The 24,520-nt window shown below is 32.2% G+C and overlaps 1 protein-coding gene across 2 annotated transcripts in view; it reads right to left on the bottom strand.

Annotated features, from left to right (window-relative positions):
- The window catches only part of LOC118187840 (uncharacterized), a 279,238-nt gene that overhangs the window by 46,344 nt on the left and 208,374 nt on the right, over nt 1–24,520 (bottom strand). For both annotated transcript variants that reach the window (XM_085808803.1, XM_085808802.1), the window contains one exon: nt 11,961–12,119. In XM_085808803.1, coding sequence (XP_085664929.1) covers nt 11,961–12,119 — 159 coding nt within the window. The remainder of the gene's footprint in view (nt 1–11,960; nt 12,120–24,520) is intronic.

The following is a 24,520-nucleotide window of genomic DNA, read 5'->3' as shown; positions in this document are numbered from 1 at the left end:
TTTGTATAAATTTACTATCCATAATAGCAGGAAATTCTTCAAAACACATAGAAATACACGAAATAAAAAGAAACGAAATATCTGACGAAATGAGATTATTTCAAAACAATTGCGAAGAAAAATATCTGATGAAAAGAGATTATTTCAAGACAAATGGGAAGAGATATATTTTGTCGTACAAAATAAATATGGTTCATCAATATATTTGCTTTTTCATGAAAGTGATATATTAAAAATATATAGCATAAATTGTCATTATGTTACGAAGTATAATCCAATTAGTGACAACAAACCTCTCGGGTCTTAATTAAAAAGTGAAAAATTAAGTTTCTTTGAAAACTCTTTGTAATAACAGCAGAATATGAAGCAATTTCAGAAGCTGCAACAGTGACAAGAGAAAACTGAAAGTTTGTTATGCGATTGACAAATATATGAAACCATTTATTGACGTAAAAATCATCAAAGAATGCTTAGTGAATGGTTTAGATTTGATAAATTTAGTGGTTAATAATAATTTTTAGTTAATAATTGCAGTTAATAATAGTTGTTAATAACTGTATTTAAATAATTATACTAATCAAAAATATGCAATTCACTAATTCTGCATGCATTAGATGCAATGAGAATACTGGAAAACATATTTCAGATCACATCATAGAAGTTCTTAAAAGTTGAACATATTTTAGCTTAACACCAACATTTCAGAAACATGTCAGTATTTCGTTTTCGTTAAATACCGTAGTGAACAGAAATGGTGAAGATTGAACAGAATAGGATTGATATCGTAGTGAACAAAATTTAATTGAAGAAACATTTCTTCCAATGGAAAAAATTAAATCATGAGCAAAATTTATATCGATATTACAAACGAATGTTTAGGGGAAAATTATACCATTTTAAAACAAAATTAGTTTTTAGTGGTGTGGTGATTCACTCATCATAAGTGGATCGCAGGTGGTCACAAAAATAATTCTAATGATTAAAAGAAGCGTGTGATTTTAAAAATGTGATAAAGATAGGGCAGTGTTTAGTAACTGTGAGCAGACCTGAGCTGCCATATCTTCATCGCATTTTTAATACCACAAACGGTTTTCAATTTCTACAACTGTTTCAATTTCTACAACTTCTTCGAAAGTATTTATTTTTTCTTCAGTTTCTTATAACTTCTTCGAAAATAATTTTATACTAAGATATACAGCATTATCAATCGCCGAATTTAAAACTTTAATAAATTTTGGTACTTATCACTGCAACTTCTTCCATTCATTGAACTGAAGTGAATTAAAAATAACTTGAACTCGATTTTTTGACGGTAGCAATTGAAATTCCATTTCGGAATTACAATCCAGGTAATTCGTAGATTTTTCTTTTGAAAATTAATTATTTTTACTACACCATATTTAATGCTGCATTAGAAATTTTTCTAATTATTTTTATTGTTATTAAACAGTTTCAAATTAGTAGTTAATCTAATTTTATTGCTTAACATATATTAAACAACAGTTTTTCTGCTGGGCATGTCGAATTAATATTTCTTCATTTCAAAACTATTGGTGCTCTCATGTAAAGGTTTTTGAGAACTAACTCTTCTTTGTGTCATTTTTTTTTTCAAGTTTTGGGTAGAATTTTAATTTCTTATTACTTTTTGTGTGTTGGATTGCTTCTGTTTACATTTTTGTTTTTTGGACTCGCTGCGCTAAATTAGAAAACTGTCTTTAACATTTTTATTAGATTTTTAAGCTTTTCTAAGGCTGTTTAAATTTTTGATGCTGTAATTTTGCAATTCTTTACTGCGGCAGGTCTGGTTTCAAATTTTACTTGTTATCATTTTCTTATGTACTGGATGGCTTGTACTTGTATGTATTTTTATAGACTAATTCTGCTTAAAAAGAAAACAAATTAACCTTTCTTAAGCCTATTTATGCATTTGATGCTATAATTTTGTAATATTTTACACTACTTTAAAGGGGTTGAACTCATAAAAGACACTGATTACTTTTATTAATTTTCTGAGATTATTTCAAGAACTAAACTCTAATTTTTAATTTGTGTCTCTGTTGGCTCAGAAACAGGCTGATGGATCTGTTTTTTTTTCATTTGAACGAACCCCTGATTACGACGCAGCGAAAGATATAATTTACTTTTTTCCTTTTAGCTTTTCCATTTTTGGTTTTAGCATGTTTGCGCCTTTCAGGCAGTTAGCCACTGCATATACATATAAAAAAACTATACTATATAAAAAAACAGAAGTTTTGCATATACTTCTGTTTTTTAATAATTTATTATTTTTGTTTTGCATATACTTTGTTCCAAATTTAATTTGGGATGGATTTTGAACGTATTATTTTAATTTATTTTGCATTATTACCACCGCTTGTTGCTGCTTTCAGCACGCAATTGGATTAGGTTTTGAATTTCTTTTTACTTTGTTCATTATACATATATATATATATATATATATCAAGTAGTTTTTGGATTATCTCCTAGGAAAAGATTCGTGAAAATTAATAAAAATAATAAATATTAATAAAATAGTTAAGTAAAATCAATAAATGTCCATTTTTATGAAAAGATTCATTAAAATTCAAGAACTGTAAACTGAAAGGAAATAATTTATTAAAAGTAATATTGGGCAAAACTAAAATGCAAGTCACTTTTATAAAAATACTGTAAATAAAAGTAAAAATTGAAACAATTATTGCTATTTTTTGAAAATCAATCCACTATAAATTTCAATTTTTAGTCGTTGTGAAAAATTGGTTCTAAATTTCTTACTTTATGTCTTAAATGATAATTTTAGCAGCTTAATGTTCGAAAATACTAGATATAATTACATTATGTATTTTTTAAAAAAATGAAAGGTAATCATATATATGAGATTTTAATGCGTAGAAGAACCCGACACTTAATTTTCGGCAGTCGAGGTGGCTGAGTGTGAAGGCATACAGACTAAGCTAGCAAAACTGAATTTGAAGAATCCCCAATCTTTATTTTTACACTCATCTCACCATTTCTTTGTAGATAATATACTTTTCGATCATAGATGAATACAATGATTTTTATGTACACGGGTTTTAAAAGTACGACGTAAGCATCTTAGACAGGAAAGCATAGCAGCGCAGAGATGTTTGCGTGGCAGAAGTTAGGAAAAGGAATGACGTATTTGCTCGCGAAGCAGTATACAGCTAAGCTGGCCAAGTACATATATACAGCTAAGCTGCGATTGTTTAATTTTAGGTTTTAGTTCTCTTTTCAAGCAGTGTTACGTAATTTGGAAAGATCTAGAATTTGGGAGAAAAGATAAACTTAGGGGCAAAACATTAAATTTAGAATAATCAGTTTTTGAAATTGCCAATAATTTTTTGACGTAGCCATCCTATTTTATTATATCTTACTTTTATAAGTAAGATATAAGAAAATACAATAGCCTCTTTAAAAATTATTGGAGACCTCAAGGTTGACGATTCTAGATTTGGTGCTCTTCCCGTGAAATCATCTGTTCTCCCAGGTTCGAGATCTTTCCATGTTACGTAAAGCAGATACGTCTTGTCCAGTCAAAATAATTGTAAACCAAAACGATTCTAATTCGAACTTTGGCTCCCTCACTTCTTCCTTTGAATTGCAGCGTCCACTTTCGCTTAAGCTTTTCTCCTGGCAAGATGCTTTGCTGCTTCGCTTCTCAAATGCCTACGGCAGGAAAGATGATCTGATGGGAATTATCCTGCAATAAAATTATGTTTCGAAACGGCCATTTCTGGAAGTTTTTGGTTTATGCACTCATCCTTTTTACTACGCAATGAAGGGCCCTCGGAGTTCGGAAATTAAAGTACCGGACTCCTTCATCTACACACTAAAACATGATATATATATATATATATATATATATATATATATATATATATATATAATGAACATAAATTAAAACTAAAAGCTTAGTTTAAAGTTTTAAAATACTTTTTATAAATTCCAAAAATATTTAATCTTTACATATAATAGAAGGAAGAGTCTGTCTGTGTGTGTGTGTGTGTGTGTCTTTCGTTCGTGCTTCGCGTAAGTTAATAGACCCACGGCTACGAAATGTGGGACATAGAGGCATCTGAACAAGAGACAGTGCACCTCGAAGAGTTTTTTTTTTCAAAATTCGAAAGAGATTTTTTTAATTAGTATTATAATTATTTTTTGATGAAATCGCATCAAATCGATGGTACGCAGCCATTGTTGCTAATATCAGCAATGTTACCACTCGAAAAAATGGGGGAGGTAATTCTGTGCAGCTTTTAAGTTTAATGTTTTTCTTGGATACTGGACGTTTGTCGAGAGGTACTTGATACGATGTTTATCGAGAGGACGTTTGTTTACCGGTACATTTAAAAGCCAGACGAAGGCTGGCCGCATAGCGGCTAGTTAATTATATGCTAAAGTAGCAACAATCAGCACATAACAATTAAATAAATAAGGCTGAATTCCAAAAGAGGATTCCAAACTACTTTCCAACTTAATTCCAAACTACTTTCCAACCAAGAGGGAAGCATAGTACACATAAAATAAAACATGAATTGAACACATGTAAACATAAGCAACGGAAAACATTTCACCTAAAAGTTTCTTTAATTATTAAAATTATATAACGCTTTAAAATGAGAGAGTCTGGAATAGAAATTAATAATAAAATTAACAAAAACTAAAATAAAAAATTGATTAAATATATAGAAAATTTAATAACTGAAGTGTAGAAAAATAACAAATTAATTCAAAAACGAAAACTGAAGTTGTAGGCCTTTATCAAGTGCCCAGAAAACATTAATCTTCCTTTACTTAATAACTAACACTTTTAATTAAGCTTAATCTATGACCGGCTGCCTCGTACATGTTTACACGTTTCATTTCATGTTTTATTTAATGTGTGTTGTGGTTACCTTTGGAAAGTAATAATATACTCTTATCAAGTGCCCAAAAAACTTTAATCTTCCTTTACTTAATAACTAATACTTTTAATTAAGCTTAATCTCTGACCGGCTGCCTCGTACATGTTTACACGTTTCATTTCAGTTTTATTTAATGTGTGTTGTGGTTACCTTTGGAAAGTAACAATATGCTCTTATTTAAATTATATATATACACGTATTGCGTGTGTAATGTTACATAGGTTCCCTCACTGTCATATAATGATAGTTACAACAAAAGCCATACCTTGAAAGGCTTAGACGAGCACATTTAATTATTGATGAATAAATTTTAATTAATAAGTTTAGATAAATAAATGCTTGTGTTTATTTTACCTCTCTACTCCTTCTATTAATTCTTAAGAAAATACTTTAGTAATAAGGTAATTGGAAGATTGTTTCGAGATCATCTAAATATTGTAAGACTTCATGAATATTAATATAATCTGCATTTTCCTAAGAGAAAAATGCGAAAATTAATTAAGCTGTCCGTGATATGAGGGAAGGCAAAAGGGATGACATTATGTCACGATATTATACGCGTGCATTTCGTAAATTTAACAAAGATTCCATTGAAAGCGTTTCATACCTGAGGAAGTCCCCTTTCAAATATCGCGTCACTTTTTCCTAAAAGAATTTGCTGGAAATGTGATACAATGCAGGATTATTAAACTCTTATGAAATTTTTACGCTTATGAAACTCTAAATTAGGCAATTAAAAATATGATTAATTGGCGTTTATATGTTTATTTAAAAATTATATTTGCGGGTAGAAAAAGAGTTTGAACTTTGACAGATCAATTTAAATGAAAAATATTATCGAGAAAGCCTTTTAGATATTATCTCGGATCATTACCAAACATGCGAAAAAATAATTTTTAATAATAGGCAATCATTATTCAGATATTAATCTTGCACGCAGCAGGATATGTGTAGTTCTCGTGTCTTTCACTAAATTATCTCTAACCGACTAGACAATAATCACTTTTTTCGACAGTTCCCGCTTGCCCACCCTAAACATTAGATCATAACTAAAAGAACTTCGGAAAACGTAATGAATTAACAAAAACTGAAAAAGGCTCTAAATCTAACTTAAATAAAGAAGCGAAAACTAAACTTTCTTGTCATAGAAATGCAAATGGCTCACCTATTAAGTCGAAGGATATATATCTTGAATTAATTACACGTTTAATGTTTGTCATTTTGTGCCTTAAAAATAATACAAAAATTAAAAATTATGCATAAAAATGTGCCTTCTCTTCTTATACAACAGAGCGCTTTTATTCTTGTTTAAGTATTAGGTCACCCCCTAAATAATGTGTTCTTTTTTTTCAACAGAACTAAAAGTTAGAGCAGGACAGTATTAAGTATCAACATCAACTTGTTCTAAAAGCAGATAGCAAATTTGCCTTATTCTTATTCTTAGTCCAAGTTTTGAAGAATGCAACTTGATTTTAAGAGTTATTTTTCAAAGTTAAATGGAAGTGACAAAGATGCATATTCAGCATATTTTGCTTTATAAGTTGAATTAAATATTTATTAATGGGTAAGCGAGTGTAGTATATGGGAATCTGTCAATAAAGTTAAGCCATCACCAATGGTCATTCCAAACCGGAAACTACAGCCTAGAAAACTACCTTATCCTTGAAGATTTGTAGAGCTTCAAAAAGATGTTCTGCAATTTTGGTGGAACAAAACAAAATTCCATTGTAGCCGTTGAGGAATGAGAAGAGGTTGAAGGAGAGTGTACTTGAGATTAAAAAGACTTTCATTTAACTTAATTTTCAAAAATAAAAGAACCGTATTATTAATGAAATGACCCTATAATTAGTAATAAGAAAATTACTGAAAATATAATTACACAGTAATAGATTTAGTTAAATGTCAAGTATTTCTAGAACCCTATCATTCTGTACGACTGGCAATGAGACAGCTAGATATAATATATTCACTCAGCATTGCAAAATACTTGGCCTTTCTAAGGAATAATAAATTTTATTAAAATTGCCAGCGAATGACACAAACTTAATCAAGCATTTGCTAAATACGTAGGCGTTATCGTAATAATACGTTGGTATTTTAAATTATCTCTACAGGAAACGAATGTCAAGAACTTCTTGAATAACTTCTTGGAACAACTTTTATTACTGTATACTTCGGGATTTCATTTGTACTTTGATTTTTCCTAGATTTCCTTACTTAATTTCTCTGGGGTAGTTATTGTGACGTTTAAGTTTTCACTATTACTGTCCCAAGATTTTGAAGGCACTGTATTATCACACTAAATCAGCAGATGTTTATCAGTCAGTGAACACAAACAAATCCTTACTCACGATAGATAAAAAATACATAGCAAAGTCTCAGAGCGTCAGCATTACTATCCAGCAAAAATTTATATTAAAAGAAATGTTAAATATAAGCAACAACAAAAATTAAAAGTAATTCCTCAAGCAAATGAAACAAATTTTCAGTCCTGCTAAATAATGATTTTAATTTAGAAATTTTACATATATCTAGTGGACAGGTATTTATGGAAATTCTTCCTTGTATAATTTTAAAAATCTAATTTTAGAAGAACTAAAATTCATTACGAAATTCATAGGCTTTCACTATATTATACTTCTTAGCATTAGAATAGGCAAAACTGTTAAACGCTACATTTATTCATATTTTTGATATTAGAATCAATCTTTAGCGAAACCTTTCTAAATAATTAGTCCTTCAGTTTACTTTCCATTGCATTATGGTAACATGTCATTTATAATCAACAGGGCTTAGTAAGATATGCAATAGGCACAAGATTCCTAATCTATCTTCCACACGAACAGCCGGTTAACAATTTTCCACAGTTTTGACATTTAATATGACATAAGATATTTAATTTAAATTCAAAATCATAACTGACTGATTTAGAAATAATAAACGCACTACTTAATTGTTTAAATCTTTATTTTATCTTTTGATTAAAGGATCTTAATGGTTTCATTCAAAATTTATGTCATTTAAATTATCTTTAAATTACAGTCTATCGAAATGATAGTTATATGAAGATTTGCAGCATTATTGTAATTGCTAATAGACGTTTCTAATACCATCCATTATATACTCGATAATGACTCGTTAAGATATTTTTAAACTATACTTATGAACGTGATATACTACAAAATATCACTCAAGAATTTCTCTATCTCTCAAATTCAAAAGTCTGACTGGATTTACATTGCAATTAAGTGAATATTTATCGCATTAAGCTTCATCCGCATTATTTAGCAGATCAACCACAACGGTTTTTATGCAATAAATAATTATTATGAATGCATTAATGGACATTTACATCCTCAAACATAACACGTGACACACCAACCATTGAGAATCAAGTGTCAGATGTTGCCATGGTCTTGCGAATCTTTCGCTTCTCTTCATTGATCACTTTTTTATTCGCTTCACTGGGCATTCTTTATATTTAGGAAAGCGACGCCTGCGATGAACCTTTGTTTAATGACTCCACTAGAAAACATTTTCCTGTAAATCATCTCAAGTACTTAATAAGAAGTCGTTTTCGGGTGTGCTTCATCAATGTGGCGAAGATATTAACATTTTTCATTGTATGCCAGAAGCAGAAACGTTTCAGATGGCTCCATGAAAAAATGACTGCTGTTATGCCGTTATAATTTCCTCACATTTTGTATATGATTGAACAAATAATATATTTAAGTACCGTTTTTCCATCTTTCAAGGGAACTTTCCCAAACGATAATTAAAATGGGAAGGATATGTAACTGAAATTGTAGTTTAAGGTGTGATAACGTAGATTATTAGCTATAAAATTTTTATGTTTCAAATACATTATACAAGCTACATTTTAAAAAAGGCAAATTACTTTATTTTTAAAATCTTAAAGATTCAAACCTATATATTAAAAAAAGGCAAGGTACTTTATTTTGTAAATCTTAAAGATTCAAGAAATATAATGGCCATAATACTTTCATTTTTTTTTGTATTTTGTTTTTGAATAAATAATATTGTTTTTCAGAGAGACTTTAATATAGTTGCAGATTTTTTATTTTATCAAATTTTCTTTTTAGAAACAATATTCAAGCATCGTCTGACATGCCGTTTGAGTCTCATCTTTAATCAAAGAGCCATGATATGAAGTTCTTGAAAATCTTTCTCAGTAGATTCATTACAAAAAAAAAAAAAAAAAAAAAAAAAAAAAAAAGAAATTACTGAACATCACAACGTATTCAGAAATTTCTTTCCTTGTCACAAATTGTATTGATTCTTGAGAAAGAGGGACAGATTCTTAAGTTCCTTCTTCAATCCCGTTACTCGAATAATCTTTCAGGAATATGTTTTCAATGAGTTCTTTAAGTGCGCATAGTGTAGACGGCAGGAGTTTGACATAACATTTGACATATTTCTTGAAAACAATGTAGGCTTCCTGAAACTTTCAGTCCCCTTTATTCATCGCAATACCATCATGAATTTCACTGTAAGTCCTTCAGCTTGATTTCCGATTTTGAAAAAAAAAAAAAAAAAAAAAAAAAAAACATTCTTTTGATTAAAAGATTTTTAAATCTTCATAATTTATTAATCTGATTTTATTAATATTATATTTCTAACTTTTCTGATTCTGATTTAATCTTTGTGATTTCTAGAGCGGTCATATTCATAGCCTCCTGGGTATTCCCTGCTCTAACGGTTTAATTAAATTCTTGATTATGCCCTTTAAGGTTACAGTGCACTTAGTAAACTTGAATTGGAAAACAACATTTACGCCTTTCAGAAAGTCAGTTCGATGGAAAATGGTAATTATAGTATTAATCGAAGAAAAGCAAAATTTTGCAGTTGTAAGATCTCATTTGCTTTGTGTTTCCATTGTCTCTAGCAAATCTATAAGAAAGTCCGTTGCCATCTCCATTTTATCCCCCGTGTCATATTATTATGCTACTATTTAAAAAACTTGAAAACTTGAAACATTTTCTTGCCTTCTATGAATTTCTTATAACAAGAATTTGACTTCTGCATTCTTCTCGGTTACTTTTTCCGTAATTTCAGTTTTGTCTTTAAAAATGATTTTCTAGATATTTAGTAGAAAATAAAGTTTATCTAAAACTCTAAAGGATAAATTACAGTTGACTTATAAAATGTTTACTAAATTACCGGGAAGAAAGCATTTTCCGTCGGCAAATGTCTCTGGTCAGCAAACTCCATTTTCTATTTCATCGCTCTGAGTAATCTATCTTCCATCCACCAACTACATATCAATGCATGTGCCTGTCTCAGATAACCTGCCTCTTACTTTATTCCCAATGATTTCGCCGTTTGCAACTTCCAATCTCTACCGGAAAAGAAAGCATTTTCGGAAAACTTAAGCTGTGATATTTTTGAGATAGAGCTACAAAAGTATTTAGTGGATCAACCAAAGTAAATGAGTTATATAACCGAAGTTATGCATATATAAAAACATACCTTGCTGTTAAAAGTCGTATAAACCAAATGCACTATGAATAAATAAGATTGGAGATAAAAAAGTAAACTTATATAAAAATTTAAATGTAAACTTATAAACTTCCCTTCACTGTAAATATACTCTTATTTTATTCCTTTCAAATAATTAAAAAAATTATTATGTTACTCTTCAGCTTTTAAACATTTTTATTTAACTCGTTCTGTCAGATTCTTTGGTCCATCAAGGTCGAGCGGTAAAGTCGCTGAACACTACCAGCTCGGTCCGAGTTTCGAATCCCGCGAATGGGCTGGCTGAATGGGCGTTTTCGTCGCTTTCCCCATGTGTAACGTGTATATGAGCCAGTTTCTGTTAGAAAGTCCTCCACGAAGGCATTCCCCTCCTTAGGCAGATAGCTCTCGAAGCTTTGCATAATCACATAAACCAAACCAAGCCTATTAGATTATATAATATTTCAACTGTGAATGCGATATTTGCATAACTACTTTTTTACTTTATAGTTTATCGTCTGCGCTTACAGTATTATGTATAAACTGCGTGTCATTGCATGCTGAAACGCAAATGCTCCAAAACTCCGAACTGTAAACTTTTATGTACCTTGCTTTATTGTCAAGATAAGAATTCTTCAGTTTGCTATTAGAATGCAATGGAAATATTCTGAGCTGAATGGGTACAAAGACTTTCCTGTGCGATGCTCCTACTTCTTAAATTCAAATTCCAACAAAAAAAATTAAACAAATGTCTAAGAACTATATTGGAGATCCCTTGCGTATTTTAGTGATACATATTAAAAGTTAAATCAAATATTTTTATAAATTTTCCTTCTGCACCGAACTTCTGCTAGGAAGCACTTCTGTTTCATACAGTAGATAGAAAATGCCTTTGACTTGCAACAAATAGCTTATATACTTGTACGATTCGAGAAATAGGCGCAGTCTGACCCATCTAACCAAACATGTTGTTCTTATGGTCATAACAATATGTATTGTAAACTTTGTTCTCCCTCTTTCCAGCATGCGTTCGGGGTGTAACGGTAACTTCGGGGTGTAACGGTTTCGAATACTCGCCGAGAATTCGAAAAGTCCAAGTTCGAGGGCATTGCAGATTTTTAACATCTCCTGCTTCAAAATAACCGAATGACTATGTATACTATTGCTTTAAAAACTCCCTCGCTTTTATCTAACCAAGTGCACGAGCCCAAAATCTTTACTTTGAACGCCCCGCTTTCCACTGCAAGCCTTTCAATCTTCAAAAAGGGTAACTTCTGGTCTTTTTAGTTTTTTATTCAATCATCTATCAGCGAAGTTTTATTTTTTAGCTGCGAAGATCACGGTGGATTCCTTTTATCATCTATCAAATCACCGTCAAACTACTCGAGTAGATACGTTTTTTCTTTTTGATGTTATTTCAGCAGATACGCTTTTTCAAGAACTTACTAAACAACCTTCGCGATAAATTCTTCTGACATTAAAGCTGTAAAACAAAATTTAGATGAAACTTCTATTTGCATTGGAGCCTTACAAAAAACAGTTAAATGCAGTTATTACCGAATAGTTGCGTTGTGTTGTATAACTGCAAAGTTTGTTGACTGACACGAGGGTCGAAACTGTCCACACTAGTCGTAACATACTTCCGATACTGGCTCCACGTCCAAGAATGGAGATCTTCTGGGCCAGGCCAAAAATCAACAGCTTGAGCTGATGTACCTGCAAAATAAATGCATTAAAATAGTATACATCACTTTAAAGTATGAACTACATAATTTAGTTTATAATTAAACTTTCGAAATTAAAGTGGGTATTTTCCAGTCAAACCCACTTCATAGAAAACGTTTGATGTTTTCAAAAATTTATCAGTTTAGTATCCTAGCTTTATATTACAGCGAATCATTTGGAAGAAACTCAGTCCCCATTTTCTTTTGAGTTTGGAAGTCAAGTAAATGAAGCCTTAAAACGGTATTAATGACATTAATAATTAATAATTTTCAATCTCTCTTTTCACATGTATTATATTTTGTCTCTCTTTTCACATGTATTATATTTTGATGCTTAACTGAATGTAATGAGCTCTCATTGAGATTCAAACTAGAAGAATTTCGAGTTGCCAGCGGGATTTTCTATCCATTTATGCCACAATCTCATGCAGCGTATTATGCACTAATTCATGATATTCTCTCCCATTTAGTAAGCAACTTGTAAGGTTTATGTTACTTTTATTAACAGTGAGTTTAATAAGCGGCGGGTACTGTAGTTGGCCTAAAATTGCTTAAATATATTTTTAAATAACCTCATTTAAAAATATTCAACCTCTTTCTTGTTTGTCATTCTAGTTTGGCGTTCTTGGTTTTTTTTTTTTTTTTTTTTTTTATCTTGTTATGTTTTTTATATTACACTTATTGTATAATATATATATATATATTTAAAAATATTATTGATTTTAAAATGTATTAAGTAATTATAGTTAATTTTTACGTTATATAATTGTCTATGATTTCTTCCTAACTACAGGGTGCTTTATATCAATAAGCAATTAATTTTCTGTTTTATTAATACATTTTGTAATCAATAAGATGTTCATTATACCTATCAATTGCTGGTGCGTATTCAGCTATTGACCCCTTGATTAACTCCGGTTCCCTTTAAAATTTCATCGACAGTAAGGATACCGATCCCGTTTAGAACGCCTGATCTATATCAATGACTTCTTCTAAAAGATGCAGATCTGAGATTAGTTTGCTGATATGAAACAGGGAGTATTTTTTACTTCCTTCTTAAAATTCTTGTAAACAATGTGTAATTTGAGAAGCGTTTCATTCATATTTTTTCTATTTCCTTTCTTTACACGACGAAAGAAAAAAATAAAAGATTTATTTTTTAAACAAGATTCAAATAAAAAATTGTGGTTAAATCAGATAATTGTGATGCACATCTTAAAGTAACATCAGTGTTTTTTAACATTGTACAAAATACGACTAAAATACAATAAAATGAATTCTTAAAATAGAAATAATTATGCTAGAGTAAATAACTTAACAGTTTTTTATTACGTAGTAACACACAATAATGCAAGTCTAAATTATTATTAGGTGCAGCATTTCTGAAAGTTCGACAGCAGGTAGCTTTAACATCAATACGAGATTGCGTAATTAATGTCTAGAATAAAGCACAGATTCTTATATATTTAGGGATAATGCATCACTGAATATGCTATTTTGGGCAACTTTTAAAATGTGCCAAACAGCAAATTACGAGTAATTTATGTCTTTTCTTAATATTATTATTATTTACGTGTTTCGTCCTAAAGCACTAAGGCACAACACGGAAGGGAGGTATGCCTTCGTGGAGGACTTTCTAAGAAAAACTGGCTCTTATTAACACATTACACATGGGAAAAACTACGAAAACGCCCATGTAGCCAGCCCGTTCGCGGGTTCTAATCTCAGAACGAACTACTAGTGTTCAGGGACTTTACCGGGCCCACCAGCGGCCGAGCGGTAAAGTCGCTGAACACTGGTAGTTCGGTCCGAGGTTCGAATCCCGCGAACGGGCTGGCTGCATGGGCGTTTTCGTGATTTTCCCCATGTGTAACGTGTATACGAGCTAGTTTCCCATAGAAAGTCCTCCACGAAGGCATCCCTCCCTTTAGGCAGATAGCCCTAGTGTGCTTTGCCATAATTAAATACACCACACCATCAGGGACGTTACCGCTCGGCCGTCATTTCTTAGAAGTGAGAGAAATTAATTCTAAACACATTTCTCACTTCTAAGATTTATAAATTATCAAGGTAAAAATAACTCGGAACTAATATCATTCTTTCAGCCAAAAAATTAGTTTCATTTTATATGTTATCATTTACATTATTTCTTAAGATATTTCTATTCGAAGATTTCTCTTGTATCTTAAAATACCTAAAAATGGGTTTGAAAGGTTTAATGTCTATTGAAGGTATTCTCCCTGTGATGAACTTTCTGGATTCTCCATTTGAATGCGTAACGCAATTAAACTGTTAGAAAAAGATTAACGATAACATTTTCAAACACCATTAAATGCATTAAAGCTTTATCTATAGATTGCTATTTTGAAAATAAGAACAGCTTTATGACTTTAACCTGATAACAGCAATGACGGATTCTTTCAGACTTCGCCGCTTATTTTATCTGCTGTATGTGAATATCAAATGAATTATCGTCTTTCTAAATTTAATTACATCATTAATGCGAGATAGCAAATTAAGTTATGATATAGTTATATAGCAAATTAAGTTATGATATAATTAATTGGAATATGTAAGGGAAGCACTCCAAGTACGCTAATTTGAAATATAAAATTAAGCGCAATTCAACTAACATTCGCTTTGTAGAATTAATTTTTGTATGCGTGTAATACCGAAATATTTTAGTAGATCTGGCTGCACGGAATGAAGGCGGGCGACCTCACATTGCTGTACTGTACGTACAAGTCTATAGAGTATGTCAGTGTAGCATATTTGGGTGTGGGTTTGTGTTGTACATGATAGAAGACAAATCGTGTTGGCGCGTCAGAAAAAAAAATGGATTGAAAACGAGAGAGCCTCCAAGTGATGATTTTTTGCGAATATTGGAGACTTCCTTCGTCGTTGATGGATGGCCCTGCCCTGTTTATTTTTAATTGGTTTAGTGAGCTTTATCGTAGCTGACAAAAAAATGGGTAAAGAAAAACTTATTGGTTATTCCTTAATTGTTACAATATAGGAAAAACATGGGCAGAATGCGCTGTGGATTAAAGATTACAAACGGCTGACATAAGAGCACGTTTGTTATTTTTGTCTTGCCCATGAATTCCATGGAAGAATGGTTGCCAGAGCCTCAGTGGGGTTGGGCTTTTATTTCTTTCTCTAATTTTGAGGTATAGTGTCCGAGGGTTTCCCACACCTCTTCCCTACCATCAATCCACACGAGAGTACTTTCGGCTCGGCATTTATTTAGAGTGCCTCCATACTGCAAAGACACTATGCATTTAAAAACATCTATGCCTTTACTAGGATTCGAACTCGAGCTCTTCGGTATCGCAGTAGGCTCTCCTAACCACTATACCGTCTTGGCGGCCAGCAAATTTGTTCATCCCTGGTAGTGAAGGCGTTTCGAATGATCTTGCGCAGTCATCTGTCTTTTCGAGAGTTTTGCATGTAAAATCTATACGAAATATGTGGTGCAAAAGTAGGCATACGCCCACTGGTGTGCAACAATGATTGAAAGGTTTCATCAAGGGCATCGTAACAGCGCGTGACATCATAAAAGGCGACGCAACTTTGGAAGATCCACAGACTGAAATTTGGCACAATGTGTTTTTAATTGTTATCTAACTCTTCAGTTACCAGGCCATGTTGTAGCAGTTACAATTAGAGAGGAGTAGTACCATCGCTAACGTATAATACTTAACTATTTGCCTATTGTTTAATTGTATCAAATGTTAAGAGAAAACGGCGACGAATTCAGTTCATTGCTCACTACGATAGCACCACAGAAGGAGATACGGCTTCAAATAATTTCTACTAAACCATCAGTAATGGAAGTAAAATTGCTTCTATACGTACCAGTTTCTTTCAGAATGTCCTCCACCCAAGTTTTTCTTCCCTTAGGCAGAAGCCCCTAACTTTCTTTACCATGACTAACCAAACAAACAAATATTTTGGTGTGCAAAATTTGACCATTAATTGATAATAACTTTCACGTGCACAATTTTAAAGTGCGTGATGTAATTAATTATAAGAAATATAGAATGACATTATAATCATTTCTGAAACGTTTGAACTGAAAATTGAAACGACATCACTAAAACGACTCGTCAATAAAGTGTTGATTTCTTTATAAAATTAAACAAAATAATCCAAAATATAATAATGTTAAAAATACTAATATTTTTATCTTTGACTGGTATATTTTTGATTATTTTTATCATCAGGAGAAACTTTAATTGCATCCGTATATAAAATTTGCAACTTTTCATTGCTTTATTCGAAACGTTTTCATGGACGATTCGCTTTTTAATGGAGGTAACATATGTAGAAATTCCCAGACTCAACTCCAGAACTCTTATTTCAGCTTCATTCTTGCTTTTAAGCAGAATTAATTAAAGCGCATGTAATATATCATTCGAGAATTTGTTCATTTTGTATGAGAAGAATGCATCTGACAGGAAACTGGAATTCAGTCCAACTAGAATTGCTTGGTATTTGTAGAACTCAGAAAGAAGAAGTTCCATGTTTACTTTCCTGCACTTGATGAAGGAAGGTAAAGTAATTTAACTACCCATTAAATCAAAAATTTCTTTACCTTTCTTTAAGAATATTCAACTGCATTCATAGTTTTAGTTACAAGTAAAATAAAATTCTATTTTAAGTTATAACTTGATTCCTTGAAATTTATTTCCCTCTTCAACTACAGCAGCAGTCAGCTCTAATTACCAATTCCAGTCGAATTTCGTCAATAAATAAACGAGTATAAGAAAACAAACATTTTTGCATTCATCAATGGTGATTTAGAAGAAAATTTGATTATGCTTTTTATTATACTTAAAATAATATATGACATTAAATATAACAGTAAATTCACCTCTTCAAAAAATAAAAAGGAATTTTATTGGATATTATACCATTATATTTCAATGATTAATTATACCTAATTTAAAAACATATTGAAAGATAAAACACCATAAATTGGACAGGAATTAAAAATTACTTAGATAATAGTTGGACTGATGGTTCAAAAGTCGGCTTTTCAGTATAAAAACACAAAGCTTCAAGCATAGTGTCAGAAACTTGTGGTATGTATACCAAATAATTCACTTTTCTTCGTACCCTTGATCACTAAAATCTGGTAACTGTTATGGATATCGTTATATGGTGTATTCCCGTTTATTTCCTGTATCTTACGCTGTTTATATATTCAAGATTTAAAATGAAATGATAATGATTGAAATATATGTTTTTAGTATTAATAATACCTCACACACTTTCTTCGGAATATGGGATAGAAATAAATATCAGTATTGTCATTTAAATTTGCTGCGATTTAAATTTTAAATTTGTAGTCATGAATGTTTTAAAGGAATTGAACAACATTTTCGTCATTTGGAACTTAGGGCGTCTGCAGTATATTCCTAACCCAAAGCAGTTTGAAACAAATGGTCCTCGTGTTAATGACCATGATACTGGAGGCTGGCTCTTGTGGTGCTCCCTGACTCGTTTATTCTACGGTCTGCTCGTTACCAGTTTTATGGGGCTTTTCATTCTCACGATTAGTATGGGTTATAAAATGGAACTTCGATTGTTGGAAAGTCCTCCGAAAATACTTATTGGGATCACAGGAACAAAAGGTCGAGTTTAACTTTAGAAGAATACGAGTTGAACGATCCTTGGTTCGAACTTCGCAAGATAAAGTACTAATGCTTGGTTTCAAGGATTTGTTTCGTAATTTTGTACTATACAAAGTATTCTTCTTTAAAACTGCGTTCTAAAGTACGAAATGAGCTTTCTGGTAAACTAAGAGCTGGAAGGTAACAGATAAATGGAACTAACATTTGTAAAATGCCAAGTTCCTGACTGAAACTTTAACGTTTTTGGAACTGTAGGCAATAACTCGTATAGAGTATTGCTCTAATTTTATGCTCACTTTTATTATTTTATACTTCTGAAAAGCTTTGTCTTGTTCTAAACTTTCTAAATCAAACGAAATTTCTAAATTTGACGAAGTTAGCGTACTACAATGCTTCCAAATTTTGTTGCATGCAGTGACTAGTCAATTACTCTACCATTTCCAAAATGAAAAATAGTTAAAATTTAAATTGGTGAAGCTATTTTGTCACAAATTTATTGCTTGTATGCATTTACTTGTCTGAGGAACTAAAGGCTTACCTCATATCCTGACCTTATTAAATATCAGTACAGTGCGAGGTATTGTAGTGATATTTAATAAGCTTGTGAGGTATGTTTAATTTTATAACAGTTATTTTAATTTATATCTTGCCTCATTTCAACGTATAACTCCCTACCAGAATGAGTTTTTAGAATCGCATTGAAGGCAAATGAGGAAGAAATAGTATTAAAGGAATGTTGAACCTACTGCAAGAGAGAGAGCTAGGAATCTTGAGTAGCGTGCGTTTATCGTTGAGCTAGGTTTCTCTTAATTGCTGTTACGCTCAGACGTATATTACGTGCCTTTAGATAGTTTACGAGCTAGTTTAGATTACGGACCAATTCCATTAGATTTGTGTTAGCTTCGGCTAAATCACTTAGTTACAGTTAGTTCTTATTTCTGAGTTCAAGCCCGAAAAATGGGGCTGACTGTTCATCTTGTTTTGAGTGAAATAAAAGGGTAATTAAACTTTCTTGAGTTTACGATTACTTTTCTTGAACTAAGCGATGATTCGCTTCACATTTCTCTAGGTTCTTCGACATTTAATTTGGCAGAATCAAAATGAGGAACTCTACAGGAACTGTTTTTGTTTGTTGGTTTCATTTCAGTACTATACCGTGAGTTACTATAGATAAATATATGACGATCTATATGTACTTTTAAATTTGCCGTAAATAAGTTATGTTATACATTTGTGTTCCTAAAAGAAAAATCTTTGCGTTTTAAAGTGAAGAAAAATTCGGACGTTCATCTAACGGCACCTTTTTACACGCAGAGATTTTACCAGCAGGCAAAATATTAGACCATATAATCTACTTGAAAAGAAACCATGGAATGTTTGCCGTTTTGTTCTTTTCGCCAGGGAATAACGGATAGATTCACTTTCGTTTTTCCTATTTGGGAAAGCAGAGCGTCTGAACATATTTTAACCAGGATTGAAAAATCTTTATCATCAATTCTGGTTTCCGATATGCCTACCGAACAATCGTTATTTTTAAAGTGTAAGAAATTATCTAGTACATTTCTAGTTGTATATCTGTGGTATATTCCTTATAGAATTAATACTGATGCTCGGAATCGGTATCCGATGGTACTGGTAAATAATATGATCGGTATCCGATACACCATTGCTAAATAATATGATTTCAGTATCCGATGGGTTTTCTAGCAACGCAACATTCTACGTTATATGTGTTATTCATATTCAGTAAATGGTGGCTCAAATAAAGTGTGTTCTCTCTTTTTAGAAAGTGTAATTAAAAGGAAATAGTGAATATGAAACTAAATGTACCCGACTTAGTTTCCTTTTCCTCACTAAGCTTTGAATAATGGTCGGTTTATTTGGTTATAGCAAAGCACTCTAGGGCTATCTGCCTAAGGGGAGGGATGCCTGCGTGGAAGACTTTCTAAGGAAAACTACGAAAACGCCCATGCAGCCTGCCCGTTTGCCAGGATTCGAAATTCGGATCGAAACAGCAGTGTTCAGCAACTTTGCTGTTCGGCTGCTGGTAGGCGTTTGAAAAAATGGAAATGGATTAGTAGAAAATTCAGTAGATTAGAAATTTAGTAGATTCAGTTCTGCATTTTTATCATAGCATTATGGAAGTAAAAAACGTGTGCTGCTGGTTATTAAAATTATTGTACTATGAAGGAAGAGAACAACAAACCTGAAATGTGCATGATATGTAGAACATGCTTGAATAGGCAACTGATTAGCATTTCATGGCATGCGCTATTACAGGCAAGAGCAATAATACCTCGAAATATTAAGATGACAAATTGAAATGCAAGTTTGTCATTCGGAAATCACATTATTTCATTATTTTTATTAATTCGTTTAATCAATTATTTATTTGATGCTGTTTTAGGTTTTATTAAACGTTGGGTAAAAAGAAGGAAGTTCAACATCATGTCTGAGAATTAGATCACTAGAGAACTGTAGCCTGTCTGGACTGCTGATTATTATATACCAAGTAGCTGTTCAAATTTTTCGGGATTCAGTGACTACTCTGAAAATTTGCCATCGATGAGTTCTGATGAGTTCCACACATACCAACGTGCGGGATCTCAATGACCACAACTTACTAATGTCCGAGATTACAGACCTCTTCGTAGCATCAACGTTAAGGATAGCATAGGTTCCTGTAGCCTGGGTCAGGAAACTGGGTATGCTGCCCAGCAAAAAATGTCCGCAATTACGATGCCTTAATATCTGCAACGCAACGGATTGTCAGAGTGCTACCACTGCTTTGATTTTCTCTTTGTGCTATAGGAGAGGAATCAGCACCTACAATGGTACGTTCAACGACGAGCATATATCTGTATGTGGATGCTCTTAGTATCTGTGTGAGTGCACAAACGTTTAAACTTGCATTCTTTATTACCATACCAGCCAAGCACATAGACTGATCGTATCGATGCCACTGGGGAATCAGTATATCGGTACTTTGACCACACCTTTATATTGCTGAGGTTTTAATGCCTGTGGCTGTCTAATATTTTTGGAACCTCCATCAACCCATTTTTCAGCATTACAGTGCAAGATGGCGTGTTACGTCATCTCAAACTCAAAACTCATGGTATTCTAAACCTTCCTTAGCATGCGCATTCTTCAGAACTCCTAAAATGAAGACGTCTGGTCGATGGTTTCACAGAAACTGGTTCGACAATATTCGTTTGCCACTAAAGCCTGATGAGCTCTGAGCTCTAACATAGAATGACATTGTCACTTATTTTTGCATGTTCTGTATTTGAAAATTATAAGAAATTTTACTAGCATCCTTCTGCTGTAAATAAATTTGTAATAAGTTATAAATTTGTAATATGTTATAAATATGTAATGTAAATAAATGTGTTTCTACTAACTACTGTTTTCTTTCAATCTATAGAACTTTTAAACGCCAGCAATTGATTTACTAAACTGGCCAAGGAAATGCTCCCATCATGGAATAGTTGCAAATTGTCTTTTCATGTGCTTACAGTGATACATATGCATTGGGTTTAATCAAAGAGCAATAGATCATATATCTATTTAATAAAAGAATAATAGAGGGTCAGACTAAGCGTTAACAATCCAGAAGAGGACAAAGAAAACAGCAACGATTATGTTATGTGTTGGAAAAAGAAACAAGGGTTACGTATCATAGAAAACATGCTCTTGGTGACGGAATCAAAAATAATTAATATTCACATTATACATAGAAAAACCACGAAAACGCTAATGCAGTCTATCCTTACCAGCGATCAAATCGTAAACTAAACTATTAGATTTACAATCAAATTTGAAATGAAACTGTCAATGTTAAATAGTTATAATCTCTCAACAAACAATACTGAGTTTCGAACAATATTGAGTGGAACCTGGAAGCAATACTGAGTTCGGAACACAATGTTAATGGCACAAATGTAACTAATGGCATGAAATTTCTACGTATTATTATTTCAGCGTAATATTTTAAAAACTTAAAAATGTGCATAAATTTATATAAACTGGTTTACATTTTTTAACATTTGGTGATTTTAAATGATGTATGAATTTTGCATGAGTTGCAATGAATATAGTCTGAATGCGATGCATTGCATTGTACGTAGCTGAGTCAGTTTCATCCATATTGCATTCGAAGAAACGTTAATTATTACAAGTTTCTCTAAAATGATTTTTTGTTAGTAAAATATCAAATTTAATATTCTTAAATGTTTAAAACTGATATAACAGGAATGCACTGTGATTTGAGATATCCTACTTTTGAAACTAGCTCTGGGTTCTACATTGCTTAGAAAAACGGAAAATGAGTGGAATACAAACTTAGGTAATCAATGCTGCTTTCAAATCAAAGCCATTAGCACAAAACGCTTCACTTACCTAAACACTGGAAGCAAAATCAAGAATGAACTATAAATATTGACAAACTACAAGCGATCGGTATCTAATTTATATGTTTTATGTATTTTTTACAATTGCAAAATCATCGAGCAGCTAATTTGCTTGTTTTCAATGTAACAGAAGTTTCAGTTCAGGTTACTAAGGAATTTACGATTGTCTATAAGGCTCAACATTTAAGTCAAAGTATACTTCAAAGCTAAACAGATTTACTAGCGAATACGAAATAGCATTTTTTGTATAACTTCTCAATTTATTTTGCCTCTAAAGATTTCGCGATTTCTTCTTTTATCGCCTTTTGTTATCTATCTTGGAGACATTTCATAAACTTTTTAAGATCACGCTAAAGAAAAGTCTTTCAGTTTCGTTACACTAAGCAGGTAAATCTTAATTGGAGAATAAAGCATTTAATCTCCAAGTATAACTAAAGAGGGACTTTCCTTCCCTTCAAAGGCAGCATCTTAGTGGCAATCTCTTAAGTAACCCACGGGAGATAAAGAGGAAATTGATATTTCTCTTATTACTATTGAGAATAAGGAAAAGGAGAAGAAAAGACGGGTCTAAAGGAGTGCGAAAAATAGGGTTGGCATTTATACTAATCACTGAGATAAGGAAATTTTCACTGAAGGCTTTTAGATGCATGCTGTTTATTCTCCTACTCTTAAGTCTTGTTTTGTTTTTCTCCTGGGGATTTATTGTCATTCCCATAGAATTTGATATATTCCAACTTCATTTTTGATTCTTAAGAACTGAAGAATGTTTTATTGATGATTATGTATCTATTTACACGTCTTTCTACTTTTTGAAATTCTCTTATTACTGTGTTTAGGTACTTAGAAAAGGATTGATGTGGGTTTGAATAACTATTTTAGCAGGTGTATTGCTTCTCTTTTAATTTTTGCCTTTCTCCTAGTTTAAATTATTAATCTGTATTCTACAATTTGCCTGCGAATATTAGTTTTTTATTCTTCATGGCTTTCAACTCAATGATTTTTATCTTATAATGAAATGATGTAATTAAAATACAAAAATTGTACAATATGATATGGAATTTTATGCATAAAGAACTTTGCTAAAATGATTTTAAAATGATATCCATTAAACCAACCAAACCCATAATATAAACCAAATTAGAAATTTTTAAAATAGTATTTTCTGTATCCTTGATCCTGATCCATGAACATAATTTTATGTGCAATATCTAAAACATCTTCAGCAAAATTTTAAGCAAATAATTCTGACCTACGGATGGTGATAAAATGCTCATATCATATATCTCATATCTTTTAAATGACACGTGTGCGCATTTTATTGCGGACAGTAATGTAGGGTCATTACTTTATTTTTGATGATGAAGACATGAAAAATATGCAGTGCCCTCGCCGGCACTCGAAACTGAACTCCTTGAATACGCACCGAGTGTGCTACCTTTACACCACGAAGGCATGCAGAAAGGAGGGAGGAAATACCTTATATACTCCCCCTTTTAAAGGGCGACTGAGAATTAGGGACCCAACAGCCAAATACCGCTGGTGAAGAAATATCATTCACCACCTTTTTCGCTCCTGCGCCCCTGCAAAGACATTAGGTTATTTTGAAGCAAGGGGTGTGAAAAATGAGCAATGCCCTAGCCTGTACTTCTAGAATACGCACCCTGTGTGCTACCGTTACACCACAAAGGCATGAAAAAAGGAGGGAGATAATATCTTATAGTATGACTTCGTCTAATAACGATTTATATTTGTTTTCAAGTGCTTAATAGTTTTATAGATTTCATCATAGACTTAGGTTATGTATACAAACATGTTTTTTCAATTGTTCCCTCAAAAAGTGTCTTTAGGTGATAAATATGATGGTGGAAGAAGAAAAAGCAATTTCTACGTCAGTTTGACGCCTAATTTTCTTTCCTGTGGAATACGTGGACTTTAAATGTATTAAACGTTTGAGTATAAGTGGAAGATTAGTTATTTCTCAGCCAAACACTTACACAATGCGCACAATGTAACTTTTAAAGTTTTTGAAGTGCTACACATATTTTATTTTTTCAATTTTTTCTTTTTTTCTCTTTCTTTATTGATTTATTTATAAAATATTTGCTTACAGAAAGAATAGCAATATTTTTATCTCATAGTTCGGGAAATGGGCCCACCAGCGGGCGAGCGGTAAAGTCGCTGAACACTGGTAGTGCGGTCCGAGGTTCGAATCCCGCGAACGGGCTGACTGCATGGGCGTTTTCGTGGTTTTCCCCATGTGTAACGTGTATACGAGCCAGTTTCCCTTAGAAAGGTCCTCCACGAAGGCATCCCTCCCCTTAGGCAGATAGCCCTAGTGTGCT

The sequence above is a fragment of the Stegodyphus dumicola genome, chromosome X2 (assembly GCF_044657685.1).
Source record: "Stegodyphus dumicola isolate Sdum_Otavi_A_Nest chromosome X2, ASM4465768v1".
Lineage (NCBI taxonomy): Eukaryota > Metazoa > Arthropoda > Arachnida > Araneae > Eresidae > Stegodyphus > Stegodyphus dumicola.
This window is presented reverse-complemented; position numbering and strand designations above follow the sequence as displayed.